The 15,353-nt window shown below is 41.6% G+C and overlaps 1 protein-coding gene across 1 annotated transcript; it reads right to left on the bottom strand.

The window, feature by feature from the left end:
- Positions 1–1,260: 1,260 nt before the first annotated feature.
- On the bottom strand, positions 1,261–2,693 carry adra2db (adrenergic, alpha-2D-, receptor b; the record flags this gene model as incomplete). Its single annotated transcript, XM_080034965.1, has 1 exon — positions 1,261–2,693. Exon 1 carries the CDS (start codon positions 2,542–2,544, stop codon positions 1,261–1,263), a length of 1,284 nt encoding a protein of 427 aa, XP_079891091.1. The 5' UTR covers positions 2,545–2,693.
- Positions 2,694–15,353: the final 12,660 nt, after the last annotated feature.

Raw genomic sequence — 15,353 nt, 5'->3', positions numbered from 1 at the left:
GGACCATGGAGATTTGACGCATGCAGCTGGGATTTGGGAACCAGCTCTACCTGCAATATCTGTGAGATGTTATTTTGTGAGAGTGGTTAGAGGAGGGAGCAGGACAGTTTATGTTGTTCTATGTGTCAAATGTGTGGGCATCCTTTGCGTGGCATTTTCCTGTGGCAAGCCAGTGAAATCTACAAGAGTTTATGTTTTTCACCTTGCCACTTTATATTGTTTTCGCAATAGAATAACTTAGTTTTCAAATTTTACAACCCAATAAAGGAACATTTTCTGGACAGTGTAAACCCAAACAGGGATCTCAGTCCCATAATACTGAAATCAGGTTGTATAGTGAAATCGCAATCCCACATGGCTTAGATTTTTGCCAACAAAATACCGAGGCACTGAACTGAAATGATGATCTGCCATTGTTCTGCTGCGACGTGATGTAATGGTGTGTTGGGGCTGTGAGATTAGACTTTTGCATGAATTTAGGGGTTCACTGAACACTGATAAGAATTGTCTAAGAGCGACTTTAAACGCAGCAAAGCAATGATAAACGTGTGCATCTAAATGACCTTGGTAACACTTTAATGCCAGATTTTCAACCATGCCACATTCTATAATTCGATGATGAGCAGTGTTTAAATAATTCAGTCTTTAGGGTTTAATTTCAATTTTTTCCACGAGACACACAAAGGCAGGCAACACTTCCCCCCCCAGCTTCCCCCCCCCCCCTCTGCTCATATCTAATAGATGATGGAGATTAATCTTCTCTTTATCTCAGGACAAAAACCCCACTGAACCGGCGGCCAGCACTGGAATCTGGCTTCATTAAGTTCTTTCATTTTTTCCTCTGAAGTAGGCTATAGCTCTTTCCTCAAGCTCTCTGCAGCACATAAGCATGATCCAATGGAGGGATTTCTTGTTCAGAGCTGCAGGTTTGCAGGATCTATTATACAGTGACCTATATATTACAACTTTTCATATCTCAAGTGGCACACAATGATCATATAACTGACCATGTTAGAGACTATCAAGTTTGCAACACCAAAGCACTAAACTGTCTTTTGTCTTTTGCTCAACTTTACACTTTATTCATAGACTTTGCACACAACAATTAATGTTTTTTTTTCTCAACACAATAGTAATAACATTAAATTGATTTTGGGGGAGGGAAAACACTCAATGAGTTTTTATAATGTAAATCCTTCCCAGCACTGCTGGAACTTGAGAGAGGCCAAACAGATTAGTCCCAGGGAGCCTTTTCTGTGTTTATGTGCGTTTAGAAGAAGTTCTGCATATGATTTTTTTGAAGGCTTTCCTGAAATCCCTGTTGAAAATAGTGTATATTATGGGATTGACGGAACTGTTGCAGTAGCCAATCCAAAAGAAAACGTTGAAAAGTGTGCCGGGGATGTAGCAGCTGTCTCTGCAGATGGCATGCAGGCTGTAAGTGAAGAAAAAGGGGAACCAGCAGAGCACGAACACCCCCATCACCACCGCCAGCACGAAGGTGAAACGTTTCTCGCGCAGTTGGGCCACTTTGGTCTTGTTGGCCGCGGCCTGGTGCTGTCGCGCAGCAGCCGATGGGTTCTTCTGCTCCGGGTAGCACTGCAACGCGCGCGCTGAGGCCCAGGACAGACGGCAGTTTTGGGGAGGGCAGCAGTTCGAGCCTTCCACCTTTCTCCGCTTGGCGAAGCGGTGATTGCGGGGTTTGGTGTCCGACGCGCAGCAGCTCTCCTCCAGGTCAATGTCATCCAGCTCCCCTTGTCTCTTCCGCTCGCTGCCGGAGCTCTGGCTACTGGGACTCTCCATCTCGAAACGGTCCTTCCTCACGAAACAGGTCTCGGACTGAGAGGGCTGCCGCTCCAGGCCGTTCTTGGCAACGAAGACGGTGGAGGAGCGCTGCTTGGCCACTTTATAGATCTTACAGTAAACCAGGATCATGATGAGACCCGGGGCGAAGAAGGACACCAGGCAGGAGGAGAGAATGTACCAGGTCTCGTCGTTGAGCAGACACTCCCGTTCGTCGTGTTTGGTCATGAGGAGAGGCGGGAAAGAGATGATAGCAGATATTACCCACACTATGGCGATCATGGACTTGATGCGCTTGGGCGTGCGCTTCAGGTTGTAGCTGACCGCTTTGGTCACCGACCAGTAGCGGTCCAGGCTGATGGCGCACAGGTGCACGATGGATGAAGTGCAGAACAATACGTCCAGTGCCAGATAGAAGGCGCACCAAGTAGTTCCAAAGTACCAGTAGCCCATCACCTCGTTGACGAGGGAGAAGGGGATGACCAGAGTGGCCACCAGGATATCTGCCGATGCCAGAGAGACCAAGAAAAGGTTCTGTGGCGCGCGGAGAGCTCGGCTGGTGAGCACTGCCACAATCACCAATACGTTCCCGACAATGGTCACCGAACAGATCACGGTAACCACCACGATGATGAGCGCAGTGGCCGCCTGCGTGTGTGGAAAGGCGAGCGGCGGTGCGTCCGTGGTGTTCTCATCCTTGGAAACGTTTTCCACCAACAGTTTGAGCTGGGTTAAATCCATTCTGGCTCCAGTTGGTCCTTTCGTATCATGTTTGTTGTTTTGCACCCCCCTTTCCTTCCCAAAACAGCGTAGACTGGGTGCGCCGTGCTGCCTGCCCCTCCACTAACACATTGTGCGTAACGCTCCTTGTCAGCGCAAACAATGGTGTAGTCCACATAAGAAACAGTATCTGTGCAAATGGGTCTCATCCAATATCAAACCCTTCATCGCGGCTCCCCCAAATAGTCCCGACGGGCAAACGAAGCACATATATCACAACTCAACTGGAAGGCTCCATGAGTGAAGTCTCTCCTCCACTGTTGTCACACGCGTAATGCTGCGTTTAGGTTTTGGAGAACCGCGTCGCTCTGGAGACGCGCGGGACATGCTCACTGCTGGTGGAATGAATGCCCATACAGGAGCAAGGTGACATCATTCCGAGGACCAGCCCATCGCTAAACTTAAATAACAGAGGAAAAGAGAGGGAGAGAGAGAGAGAGAGAGAGAGAGAGAGAGAGAGAGTACTGTTTGGGCAGTTGGAGTTGAGATTGCTTTGAAAATGGAAGTGTTTGTCTTCAGGCACTTCTGGATCGTGTTGTGTTTTATTTCATTCTCACTTTGCTGTTTAGACTATTTTATATTTATTCAACTTTTCTCAGCATAACATGTCTCTGTGTGCAAAGAGTGGGGAAAAAAACCCAATGGGTCCTGTTATTGCAGAACAAAATTCACTGTAAGTTTCTATTGTAGTGATTTAAAAACGTTTTCATGGGACTGGCAGCACTTGTGACATGGCCATCAAGAGTCACTGAGGGAGTAGCAGCACAGCGGGAGTTTTTTTTTAACTTAACCAGCCCTGCGGGGACACCCATTAAGGCTTTCATGCAACAGTGATTGACTTTGACATTGATTGATGTAATGTGTGGAATTTAGTGCTACATCATTCATTATCAAACATTTCTGATGGAGGCCTATCCTTTTTAAAGCCCCCCCCTCAAACTCTTCCATTATTAATACACCATAATCTGGATTGTTACAGGGATACAGGGATCAGACCATAATACCTGTTGCTCAGAGGCTTGCATCTCTTTGCTCTGAAGGTGTAGTTATGTAACATGTCTGTCGCAGTCATATAGCCAGGGGACATTTACCAGTCAGGGGTGGTACAAGAAGACACACACACTCTCTCTCTCACACACACACACACACACACACACACACACACACACACACACACACACACACAAAAACGTGCCTACCCACCGCGGCCTGTCAGTAGGCATTGTGAAATAAAAACAATGAGATAAAATTGCTGCTAAGCTGATGAGCAGACTGTATCTGTGCTCACCAGATGCAGTTGACTAATTTTGGATTACGAAAAAAGTCTATTTGTGAAAGTAAATAGCATCTGATGGAAGCATGTCAGAACAGGATTTGCGGTCCAGCTAAAGCCGTTTGACGGATGCTAACGTTAATGCCGGTGATTGTGTGTGTGTTCATCCTTGAAAGTGAGGCGTCTGGAGGCTCAGCAAGAGCATCTTTTAGTGGCTGCAGGGACGAGATACACAGACTAGATTTTGGAGGAGGGTGTGGGGGAGGATTCAGCCGCCCTATCTCGCTTTTTACCCCTCTGTTCCCTTGCTTATTTCTCTTGTTATGATCCTACTACCTAGGGTGAGCATAAAAAAAACTTATATACAAAGTACCATCTAAAGGTTGGCTGTCACGTTCTATCAGTGATATCTAGACATTTCCTTAGGGGTTTCCCTGCTGCATAAAAACAGTAAAAAACAATGACTTCAGTAACCAGCGTCATTCAAAACAAACACGCTCTACTCTTTAAGAGCAGAAAAGTTGAGTTTTGTTGTGTCTGACTGTGGAACCTTTGAGGGGATCCAAGAACTTGCATACCATTAGAATTACCACGATGGGCTTGTCTTGTTGGATAACGAAATAGATACTTAATCCATCCCCAGAGGGAAATTATATATGCCTTGTGCAATAATTTGATGGAAAAGACAATTACACACATTTCAAGGAAAAAGCAATAACAACACAGTTTCAAGGAATCCTTTTGTCCCGTCAGTGCTGGTTTTTATATCTACGTAGGACTTTAAAAAAATATAGAAATAACAGAACCGCATCCACAATAGTCTTGTCTTCTCTAATCCCAAATTTGAGTTACATAACGCACTTTGCTAAATATCTCTTGAAGCTGAATGTCACTTTGCAAACTTTTCAGTCTACCTTGTATTACGAGGTTATGCACAACTCTCTCTGTCACACACACACACACAAACACACACACACACACACACACACGCACAACAAATGTATATACAGTATATATAATGTACATGCAAAGGCATAGACATAAGCAAATATCCATATATGTATCCCACTCTACTCTTCATTATGCACTATAGTATGTGTGTACACATAAGCAGCTTTTAAAATCATTTTGACATTATCACTATATCACTGACGTTATGCAATCTCAGGAAAAACTCGATGTGAAAATGAATTATGAACAGTTCTTTCCAGCCTTCAGGACTTTCTTTTCCAAGAAGAACAACAATACCCACCCAGCATCCTGTCACTTCGGGTCCAGCTTCCTGTTATGATGCAGTCGCCACACCTAAAGAGGGGTGGATATCCATAAATAAAGTCTTATGCCAGGTACCTGCCTTTGTGTGCATAACAGATCATTACAAAATAAAGAAAAGATACACAAATCAAATCTCGTATCATCACTTATCCTATGAGCGGAATGTTTCAGTTCAGGGTAATAACCACCATTGAATAGGCTAAACTAATTTGCTATCCAGCTCATTAAAAGTTTGGCCTCTTTGTGACACACATGACCTCTCTATGACGCAGATGCCACATTCGTTTACTGTCTCATTTGAATTATGTTCGAAGCTCTCTCCCTGAGTCACAGAAGCGTGGGGAGCAGCCACACATACATATGCCAAGTCTCCCAAATGACTTTAATCTCGTCAGCTCATCAATCATGAGATATGCACCGCGACTTGACAACTTGTCCCTCAGCCAGCAGGTAATGTTTGGAGTGATGTGGATTTAGTGATAATTACCGCTCCCACAAATCACTCATTGGCTTGTGGCAGTGGTTATTAATGCACTTGCTAAACACCCTTTCACTGCCAAGTCAGCACGCTTATTATAAGCGCCGCACACTTTTTCTCACATACTTGTGAATGCTTCTTAGATACACCTCAAACCAAAAGTGTGTATGTGCAGCCTTGTAGGAGTCCAAAAAGAGATGATACTGATTCTCATCACAGGTAGAGATGGTATGCTGGTGCTGACATGGTTGCGCTGATAACACTGTCTATTGGCCGTACACGGTTAAGATACACAAAGAAAAGAAGTGGAGTGACTGATGGCTGTGTTTTTCTAACTCTCTCTCTGCCTCAATCCTCTTACCTTCTTGTTTTCCTCCAAGGAGGCTGTTTGGCCCGGGTTGTGGGCCGCGTGTTATGTAACGTTCCAGGAATAAATGGTCTGAGGTGATGTGTGAAAAAACCTCATCTCAGGTTGCAGGTGATTTGCTGTGGTACACATTTTCTTCAGGGGATTTCACGCTTGCAGAAATACAAGCAGGATCCTGTAGGATGACTTAAGTAATGCCCATGCATAATTATTCGTGTGTGTGTGTTATAAGATCCTCGGCTCGTGCTGAAGTGTATAGTTGTAAGAGATATCGTGCACAGGAGTGGGAGAGGACTCTGTTGTTGTGTGTGTGTGTGTGTGTGTGTGTGTGTGTGTGTGTGTGTGTGTGTGTGTGTGTGTGTGTGTGTGTGTGTGTGTGTGTGTGTGTGTGTGTGTATGTCACAGCCACACTGTGATTCACACGTTGTTTTTTTCAGCGATTACACATCTTTCCACATCTCCCTTCTTCATTGCAGAAGGCTTGCCTGGCAGGTCTGGATAAATACATCTCTGCCAACCTTCGTTTTGTTCCTAACGACAAAATTTCCCTCTGTTTTTTTCCACAGCTTTGGACAAATCTGCACTGGAATTTACAAGTGTGATCGGATTAATGAAGCATGGAAGGGCACACACACTTCAGCACACTCTCTAATAGCAGTTTAACCTCACATTTTAAGAGATTTCTGCTGAAGTTTGGGATGTCTTTTTTTAGATGTTGAGGTTGTTAAGTCACAAAGGGAAATAAACAAAACACCAGTAATTTAAATTGGATGCCTTTTAGTAGGTGCTGATTCTTTTTTAATCACCTTAAAACAATTGAGCAGCCATGACGTCATGCTTTCTTTCACAATTTTCCATGGATCATGAAAATGCCCTTGAGTGTGTTGGAGCTAGAACTGATCAATCTGTTTCATCAGCTGAGCCCCGAATTGGAATGAGATTTAAAGGGCTTCATCTTTGATAAAGGCCTGCAATGGCAGTGTACACATTGCTTTTAAAAGTCACTTCAAAGACCCAGAGAGAACAGGCTTCCTGCAACAACAACATAAAAAACACTTCAGTGAATTAGATCCTCCATCTCATTTTATGGGAAAGAACACATTTGTAGCCAGTTTAGAGTGGCTCATGTTCATGGTGTGATTTGGTTAACTTCGAACTTGTGCCCACAGCCTAGAACCAAGAGAAAGTGGCAGTAATGTGTGAGTGCCTTCAGCAAGTTGTTGCCAACAGAACTTCAAAATGAACTTACGGGCTAAGAAGTCAACAATGACTCACCGGACACATTAAAAATTCAGTCATTGTCATAAACTATAACAGATGAGTAATCAGAGTTGCTCCGAGGGAGCAAAGGTCGTGAATACTAAACTGATGTGATTTCATTAATTAATTCATTCATAGATGGGGTCTAGTTACACAGAGAATTAAATCAAATCGCGGTGTAATGATAATTTGCACATGAGAAAATGTGCAGTTAGGCCCGACGATGGGGCACAGAAAAGGCCATGTTGTTTCCAAAATCAAGTATGCACTTTTGTCAGTAATTTAGTCACAAATGTAAGTGCAAATTTCACCTGCCGTCTTGAAGACAGATGAGGGGATCACCATTGGCAATAAGACACTTTTGACTGCTGGGACTTAGACCAAAGTCTACCATTGTTGGAAAACTACATCAAACATGTAATATGACTTATTGAAACATTTAAAAACTTACAGAAATGGCATTTCTTACTAGAGCATTTTAACATTACATTGTATCAGACTTATTACAGATTCAAACGCAATAGCCATTTTAGCGGTGTGTGATTTCTTTCTTTTTGGAATGGCATTGCAGTCTTTGGCACCACCTGCCATATTGCAATCTACCTATCCGTCTTTCTTTCTTTCTTTCTTTCTTTCTTTCTTTCTTTCTTTCTTTCTTTCTTTCTTTCTTTCTTTCTTTCTTTCTTTCTTTCTTTCTTTCTTTCTTTCTATCTATCTATCTATCTATCTATCTATCTATCTATCTATCTATCTATCTATCTATCTATCTATCTATCTATCTATCTATCTATCTATCTATCTATCTATCTATCTATCTATCTATCTATCTATCTATCCTCACACAGCTTCTAGTATGGTTATAGACTTCCCTTATCTTCACATCAGCGCACTAGATGACTTCAAGGATCTGCTGTGAAAATGCAGCAATTTGCCTCGAAACAAGCCTTGTTAAATCTTAATCGCCACAGTTTACCACTTTACTCCCAGTGCTTTGCAGGCATCTGGCTCTTGGAAGTGAACTGTTAGTATGCAAGGTATCCCTCCACATGCTGTCCCCTGGCCAAGTGCTCATTAGAGCATTCGTTTCGGATTGTGACTTTGGCCTCATCCGCTGTTATTTTTGCGTCAGCCTGCAGAGTGCAATTGTTCCTTTTGATTATCACAGAAAGAATCTCTGTTTATGAACCATGAGCATTTGTCTTGGCGCACAGTCCCACTCTCTGAGATTCTGCACAAAAAACTGGAGAGAAGAAAAAAAGAAAATACCATTTCTAGTATTTTTATCTTTATTTTAAATCCCCCCCCCATCCCCTATTAGTTGAAAATCAGTTTCCATACACGTTATCCTAATGGTCACAGATAAAAGCCACACGACAGACTGTAATGTATAATGCAGAACACAGAGGGCTTCCAGTACATGAAGGGCATGATTGGCCTTTTACAGTTTTTCTCAGTTGCTTTGGTGCTCAGATCAGAATGAAAATTCTCATAACTATTAGTTCAACCTCCGCAACATTTAGTCATTTGAGCACATCATAGTAGCAATTTCTCCTTCCTCTGAGCAAATTGCAAATGCTTTTGGACATGTATCAGTTGCTTTCATACAATTCTCTGCTGTTTTATAACATTGTCATTTGCTTATGTCATGTCAGTCAAAATGAACTATACTTATGGATGCTGAATAGTCGTTCCCAATAAAACTAATAGTCTTCATTTCATTGCTTGAGTCATTACATACACAATTGTTGAACTAGTTATCAAATTCTGTCAAGCAAATTTTATACCTTTTCTTTATCATAGATACTTTCCTCGCTGCATTGCAAGGGATAATATCCGTTGTGATGTAGTTGAAAATATGTGCCCAGACAGACAGGAACGTCTGGATGTGCCAGAATGATTTACCTATATGTTCAGTTACAGTATGTCCTGTTATATTGTTCACATTTGTGCACAGCTCTACCAAAAGGGTGTTTTTTTACGTTTGTTCTAAATAAGTGACTGAAGTGTATTTTTCTTTTGCACAATGCTGTATAATTGCAAAGAGCATATATAGTAAAAATGTGAAACATAAGTATTCAGTGTCTTGTACTCACTTACTCCCCTAACTACAGCAATGTGTAACTTTACTGTAGTTTTCAAATGGCTGTACAAGTAGTGTATAGTGCTGTCTTGAGCATTTTCAGGTAGTGTCACCGAGTTCTGACCTTTTGTTTGCATTAGAAAACACTGAGAGAATAAACTGTCATAATGAAAACATGACAAAGTCATTTGACTATCTTGTTCATAAACAATGGTGTCAAGACTTCTCATTTTGATGACACTGGCAGTTTCATTGACCTGAATACTTGCTTTTGAGGAATAGACTATCCATTCAGCAAGTGACGTACTTTTGCAGGTTATCCACTAGGTTTTGCAGTTTGCACTAATTGTTTTGAGAAATGCACTAACTGCTGTGCAAATGTTAATAGTGATGTGAGAAAAGCACCAAAGCGACTGAGAAAAACTGTAAAGAGAAGATCCAGGGTTAAAGGTCCGTTTTATATTAACTGTCTCAGTATTCATCAGTGGTATTTGATAACTTTATGATTTGTATTATAACCAAGGCTTCCACTATCACAGAAATTGTAACTCAAAATCTTCAAGGACATTGAATCAATCTTCGGCTATAAAAACCATATATGCTTTGAGGCTTTATTTTTGCCCTCGCGTTAGACTTAGACTTGTTTTATTAGAGGAACTATAAGAAACCAATATGACTGTGCATCCTTGTGAAGCACTGAAGCAGAATGCGCTATCTTAGAAATCGCACATGGTGCACCTTGTTAAAGCAGGTGCTTACAAAATGGCGGATGCCGAAATATATTTTTGGACTTCTGACGTAGCGTCCAGTACATTTTTTAATAACATTAGCTGTCCATGGAAGGATTCTGTTGTGTCAGCGATCGGCCTCTGGGGTCACAGATTACAGAGTGAGTCACCTGGCCTTGGTCCACCATCAGCCCCGTCTGTCTGTGGACCTGGCACACTCTGCCAGTCAAATGGACCTTGTTAGGAGCACTCTGCTGTTCCATAGCCTAAAAAAACACACACAAAATAACAGGTAACTGACACTGTCTTGAATATGATGGCAATGTGAAGCAGGATGTGTGCATGACATGAATGTGGCGGGCTGAACGGAAAAGTTAGGAGGTGCTTTTTAAATACTTTACGTAAAGGCAAGACACTGCTGATTAGGTTAACACTTTTAACTTAAAGATATCACCGTGCAACTTTTGCAATTTGCATTTCTTTAAAAACCTCAAATCTAGATTTTGAATAAAATAAAATAAATAAAATCTTTATTTAATATTTTACATTTTATTAATACAAAAAATACTATAATATACAGTTCTTAAAAATGCATTATCCTCATGTTGTTAAGAACAAATGCTTAATGCAGTCAATCAGACAATTAATAACATGTGAAAAAATCCTTCCGTGATAAACTCTGGAATAGTGCTAAGAACAATTTAGAAAAGTTAACTTGAGTTGAGAAATTGAGATTTTTGCTTCAGACTTCAGAGTATTGAAAAAAACTTATGTTGAGATAATGGTTGTAAAGGAGAAATAACATAAGACACAAAGAGATATGCTTTAGTAAAATAAACACCAAAAATGCACATTTTGGAACTTTTATTTAGTCTGAAAGAAGACATGTTATGGGAGCAAAATAGACAACAATCTTAAAATTGACCAGTGCTTGAGAAATGATGCCTGCGGTGTCTAGCCTTAAGAAAAACATATTTTTTATCCCTTCCTGCTTACCTTTGTCAGACGTCCATCACATGCTGTCTCTCTTTCCTGTTCTGGGGGTGACAGCTGGCATCCATTGGTCCTCTGAGCTGTTGTTTTCACTTCACCTCTCCATCTTCCTCTACCTGACGCTCCCTCTCTCTGACTCTTTCTCTCTTGCTCTCTCTCTCTCTCTCTCTCTCTATCTCGCTCTCTCTCTTTCACTCACTCTCTCTCTCTCTCTCTGTCTCTCTCTCTCTCTCTCTCTCTCTCTCTCTCTCTCTCTCTCTCTCTCTCTCTCTCTCTCTCTCTCTCTCTCTCCTGTCGTCACGTCCTATTTCCACTAGACAGGCCGCTTTGCCCTGACCATCTGGAGTTTTTTTTGGGATACTGGGCATAGGCTTGCCATGCTGCTTGGTGGCAACGAATCTGTGGCTCTAGTGCCCATGTTCCATTCTCCATAGTCGAACAAGACCGCAGGAACACACCACTCATCCGCATCAGTGTCCAAAAATGACTGCCACCCAGGCAAAAACGTGCCCAATAACAACATTGGCATTCTCATCTTGTGTAAATATGAAATTTGCATCTTGAATAGAACAGCAGGTTAAAGGGGGTTAGCTCATGCGTATATCTATTTACATGAACGTGTGCACTGTATGGTACTTGTTAAAAATAAGCCAATGGTGCTCAACCTATTTGGTTTATGACCACTTGCCAAAAAGCAATATTTATTTGGGGCCCTTGTGACATTTCAGATATCTATGAATATCTCATGACCATAGAGATTTATTCTACAACTCTTTGGAAAGGGCCCGACCCCCAAAAATCACTTGTAATCACTTGTAAAATGCTGCTGACAACTTGATGCATCATTATTAAACTAAAAATGCAATACCTTCGGCCATTCTTTTGTGGAACACATGTTTACTTTCACTCTATTCATCTGTCAACCTGAAAGTACTTTTACTTGGGTAAAAATGTTCTAACATTATTCCTCCCTTAAAGACTACTGTCACTGTGATGAGAGAACATGGTTATATATAGCTCTTTGATGAGTAACACAAAGGTTTGTCAAGCAGTCTGTCTGAAATGATCAGTGATGTTGACTGCACACTCCAAACAATCGAGACAGAAGTTTTTCCCCCACAGAAGACATTCGATTTTTTTATGATAATAATTATGAATTTCCTGCTATATATCGATAAGACAGCAGATGTGACCTCTGACCTGCCGCAGCGGAGAGTGTTGGCTAACTCCTCTATCAGTGTCACAGAGAGCCTAGACGGTGTGGCGTGGACAGGCAGGGATAAACACAGTCATCTCTAATGCACAGTCAGCTCCTCACTGCGCTATCTTATTTGACCTCCTGCAAATACTTCCAGACGGATTGTTTTATTGCTGCTCAGGCATGTTGTTAGGCTGTCGGGTAAGTGTTTTTGACCTTGTGTCCCCTCCAAAAAAAACTTTAGACTTAAATGGTTTATCTTCTCTGATATATAGTAAGTTTCATGCCTCAAGTCAACGCATGAATTCAGTTCATTCCCTGATTATGTCCTGTAAAAATGTCTGGAACTTTAAGATAAGACTTCTTTTCAAAACTATGACAACTAAAAATAAACTAAATGGCTTATGATGTTTCCATTACAACACTCATGATGAGTAATGTACTGTTCCCAGCATGCTTTGCTGCCTGTCTCAGGTGAGTGTCCCAGTGGGCTTTCATATCCTGTGAGAAGCTCTGCTGACAGGAAAAGAAAAAGGAAAAAAAATAAAATGTAGTTTTCTTTTGTGTTATAAGTGAAGAATACTTCTATTTTAAGATTAAATTGTTGCCTCCCCATGGAATTTTGCTGATTGGCAGCATATGTGCAGTGTACTTAAAGGCACTACGAGTAAGTCGGCACGTTGGCGACACCTTTGAACAAAAGCGGTAGTATTATTACGACGCCAGCTGTCGTGAAGCTGTTTGCTTGCTCGTGCAGGGCTGCAAGATTCAAATAATCAGGAAGCAATATGGTGCGTGTCCGTGTGTGGACTCATTTCGGCTCGGTGAGAGTGGTGGTGACACAGCATCTACTAATGCCAGTAAGTGCTAAACACTCCTGATTGCAATGAGTTGATGCATTGTCACCTCTCACGGAGCTGAACGAGTCTTTAGTAGGCTACCGCTCATTCATTTAGGAGTACACACTGCAGTCTAGGTTCACTCCGTGAAATTGTGTAGGCCTATACGTTGCTTGGCAACGCCCTCCCACCCGCCTATCACTCTCCCTTTTTTGCTTTTCTTCATTGCATTTTCTTTTTTTGCTTTGATGGTTCAGCCCCGTTATCAATTATGACGACAAATAACTGTCTCAAACAAGGCTCCCGCTCCCCTTCTAGGGTGACCAGATCGCATTTCCATTACTTTTCACACGTCCCGCAAATTGAGACGTTGTCCCGCATTGTTATTGAAAGTGAGCCCCCCTTTTTAAATGCGTGTTTTATAATCTGGTAGCCTATATATCCGATAGCTGTGTGGAGACAGCAGTCTGTGAGTGTGCGTCTCTCCGTTTGTCTCTGTGTGTGTGTATCGCACTGTCGGGGGGCTGCTGGGCTCAGTGGCTCTGTGAAGGTGCTGCCTGCTTCGGCATTTCCTTTCTGTTACTTCAAAATAAAAGCCAACTCACGTTTGTCAAGTGAAATGGTTATGTGAAGCCAGTGAAATGCTTTTAATGTGAAGCCGCAGCCTTAACTCTATTTGTTTAACAGTAGCTAACTTAACTGCTGCGCGCTGATCTAAAGATAGTGTTTTTTAATATAGAAAGCCGTGTCTCTGGCATTACCGGTGGTGACACGAGTTTATTTTGCTAAAGAAAACGGCACTTTGTCCCGCACAAACGTAGTCTTTGTCCCACATCTGGTGAATTGGGATCTGGTCTCCCTATCCCCTTCCCTCACCTGGAGCCATAGGCTTCTCAAATCGCGTTCCTGCGCCACACTGAAATCTGCGACCAATGCGGATATGTGACCATAGAGCATGCACGCGTGAACCGAAAATCGGACTGGGTGTACGACCAGATCAAATGCAGTAATAAAAACTATATAAAAACGTCTTTCTTTGCACTGATGGACTTGTTTGCTGTTAAAGGTAATTTATGATTATGAGAGGAAACATGAGGCTGTTTAAAAGATATTTAAAAGTTACTCGTTGCCGCTTTAACAAACACAAAGCAAGCTGCAATGGGTGGACGTTGTCAAACTGAAGCTGTGTCTCATGGGTCGGTCCTTCACTGTTGTCGGAAGATAGTAGAGAAAAACTAAAAATAATGCACAGACAACATAAGGATATCTCTCTTGAAAAATGTTGTATTAGAAAGTAGCACAGTTAAAGGAATGGTGTATGGACTTATTTGCTTCCTTGTGGAAAGTAAGATTAAGACACATCGCTCTCATATCAGCCTGTCAGAGCATAACGCCAAGCGATATTACGCATTGCTTGGCACCAAGACTGGAAACAGCGACGAACAGCTAGTCTGGCTCCATCCAAAGTAACACACTCTGCCAGCAAGCTCACTAATTTAGACAGTATACTTCTATAATATACATTTATTCAATCCATACAAAAACAAGTGTAAAAACAATTCAATTCTGGGAGGTATGTGCTGTACTAACTTCCTGCAACTAGCCAAGAAATACTGCACTACAAAGGAAGAGTGCACTAGTCTAGCTACAGAGGCAGTGCGTTTGAGAGAAAAAGGGTTTAAAGTTGTCCTGTTGGATTATAAATAAATGGTTACAGTGCTTTTATGTCTTTTTAGCCTTATTGTTTTACCTTGAAAATCACTCCCGTAGAACCCCCAAAATACCTAGAAAGTGCATATCATACTCTGCTTTTGGATCATCTAAAAGATGAGAAGCTGCAACATCTACACATACAATGTGTTCATTCTCATCCATTGTAACAGTTTGCCCAGAAAAACCTTTAGATTGATTAGTACTAGCAGTCCATAGGTTATTCAAGTGTCTTTGTGTTTTCAGAGTCAAAGTAATCATATATTGATTTTCACTGTAATACCTTTATTCATAATTTAATACATTTAATGATGTGTTTTAAATGTACAATAACCACCACATTATATGTTTTTCACATAATAGTAAAAAACAAAAATACATGCCAGCTCTTTAAAAGTTGGCAACTGCTAGCAAGAGTATTTTGTTTCTTGACAGAATGTATGTTGCTGGTACCTTATTTGGGATAACAAATTGGAGAAGAAAAAAAGATTCACTTCATCAAAATCAATATGTTTCATTTCAGATGGGGGAAAATCAATGACTGCAGTATGCTTTGGTTTTAGCAAAGG

This window comes from Ammodytes marinus (assembly GCF_949987685.1).
Source record: "Ammodytes marinus genome assembly, chromosome: 10".
Lineage (NCBI taxonomy): Eukaryota > Metazoa > Chordata > Actinopteri > Uranoscopiformes > Ammodytidae > Ammodytes > Ammodytes marinus.
The sequence above is the reverse complement of the archived record's forward strand: the minus strand, read 5'-3'. Positions and strand labels throughout refer to the sequence as shown.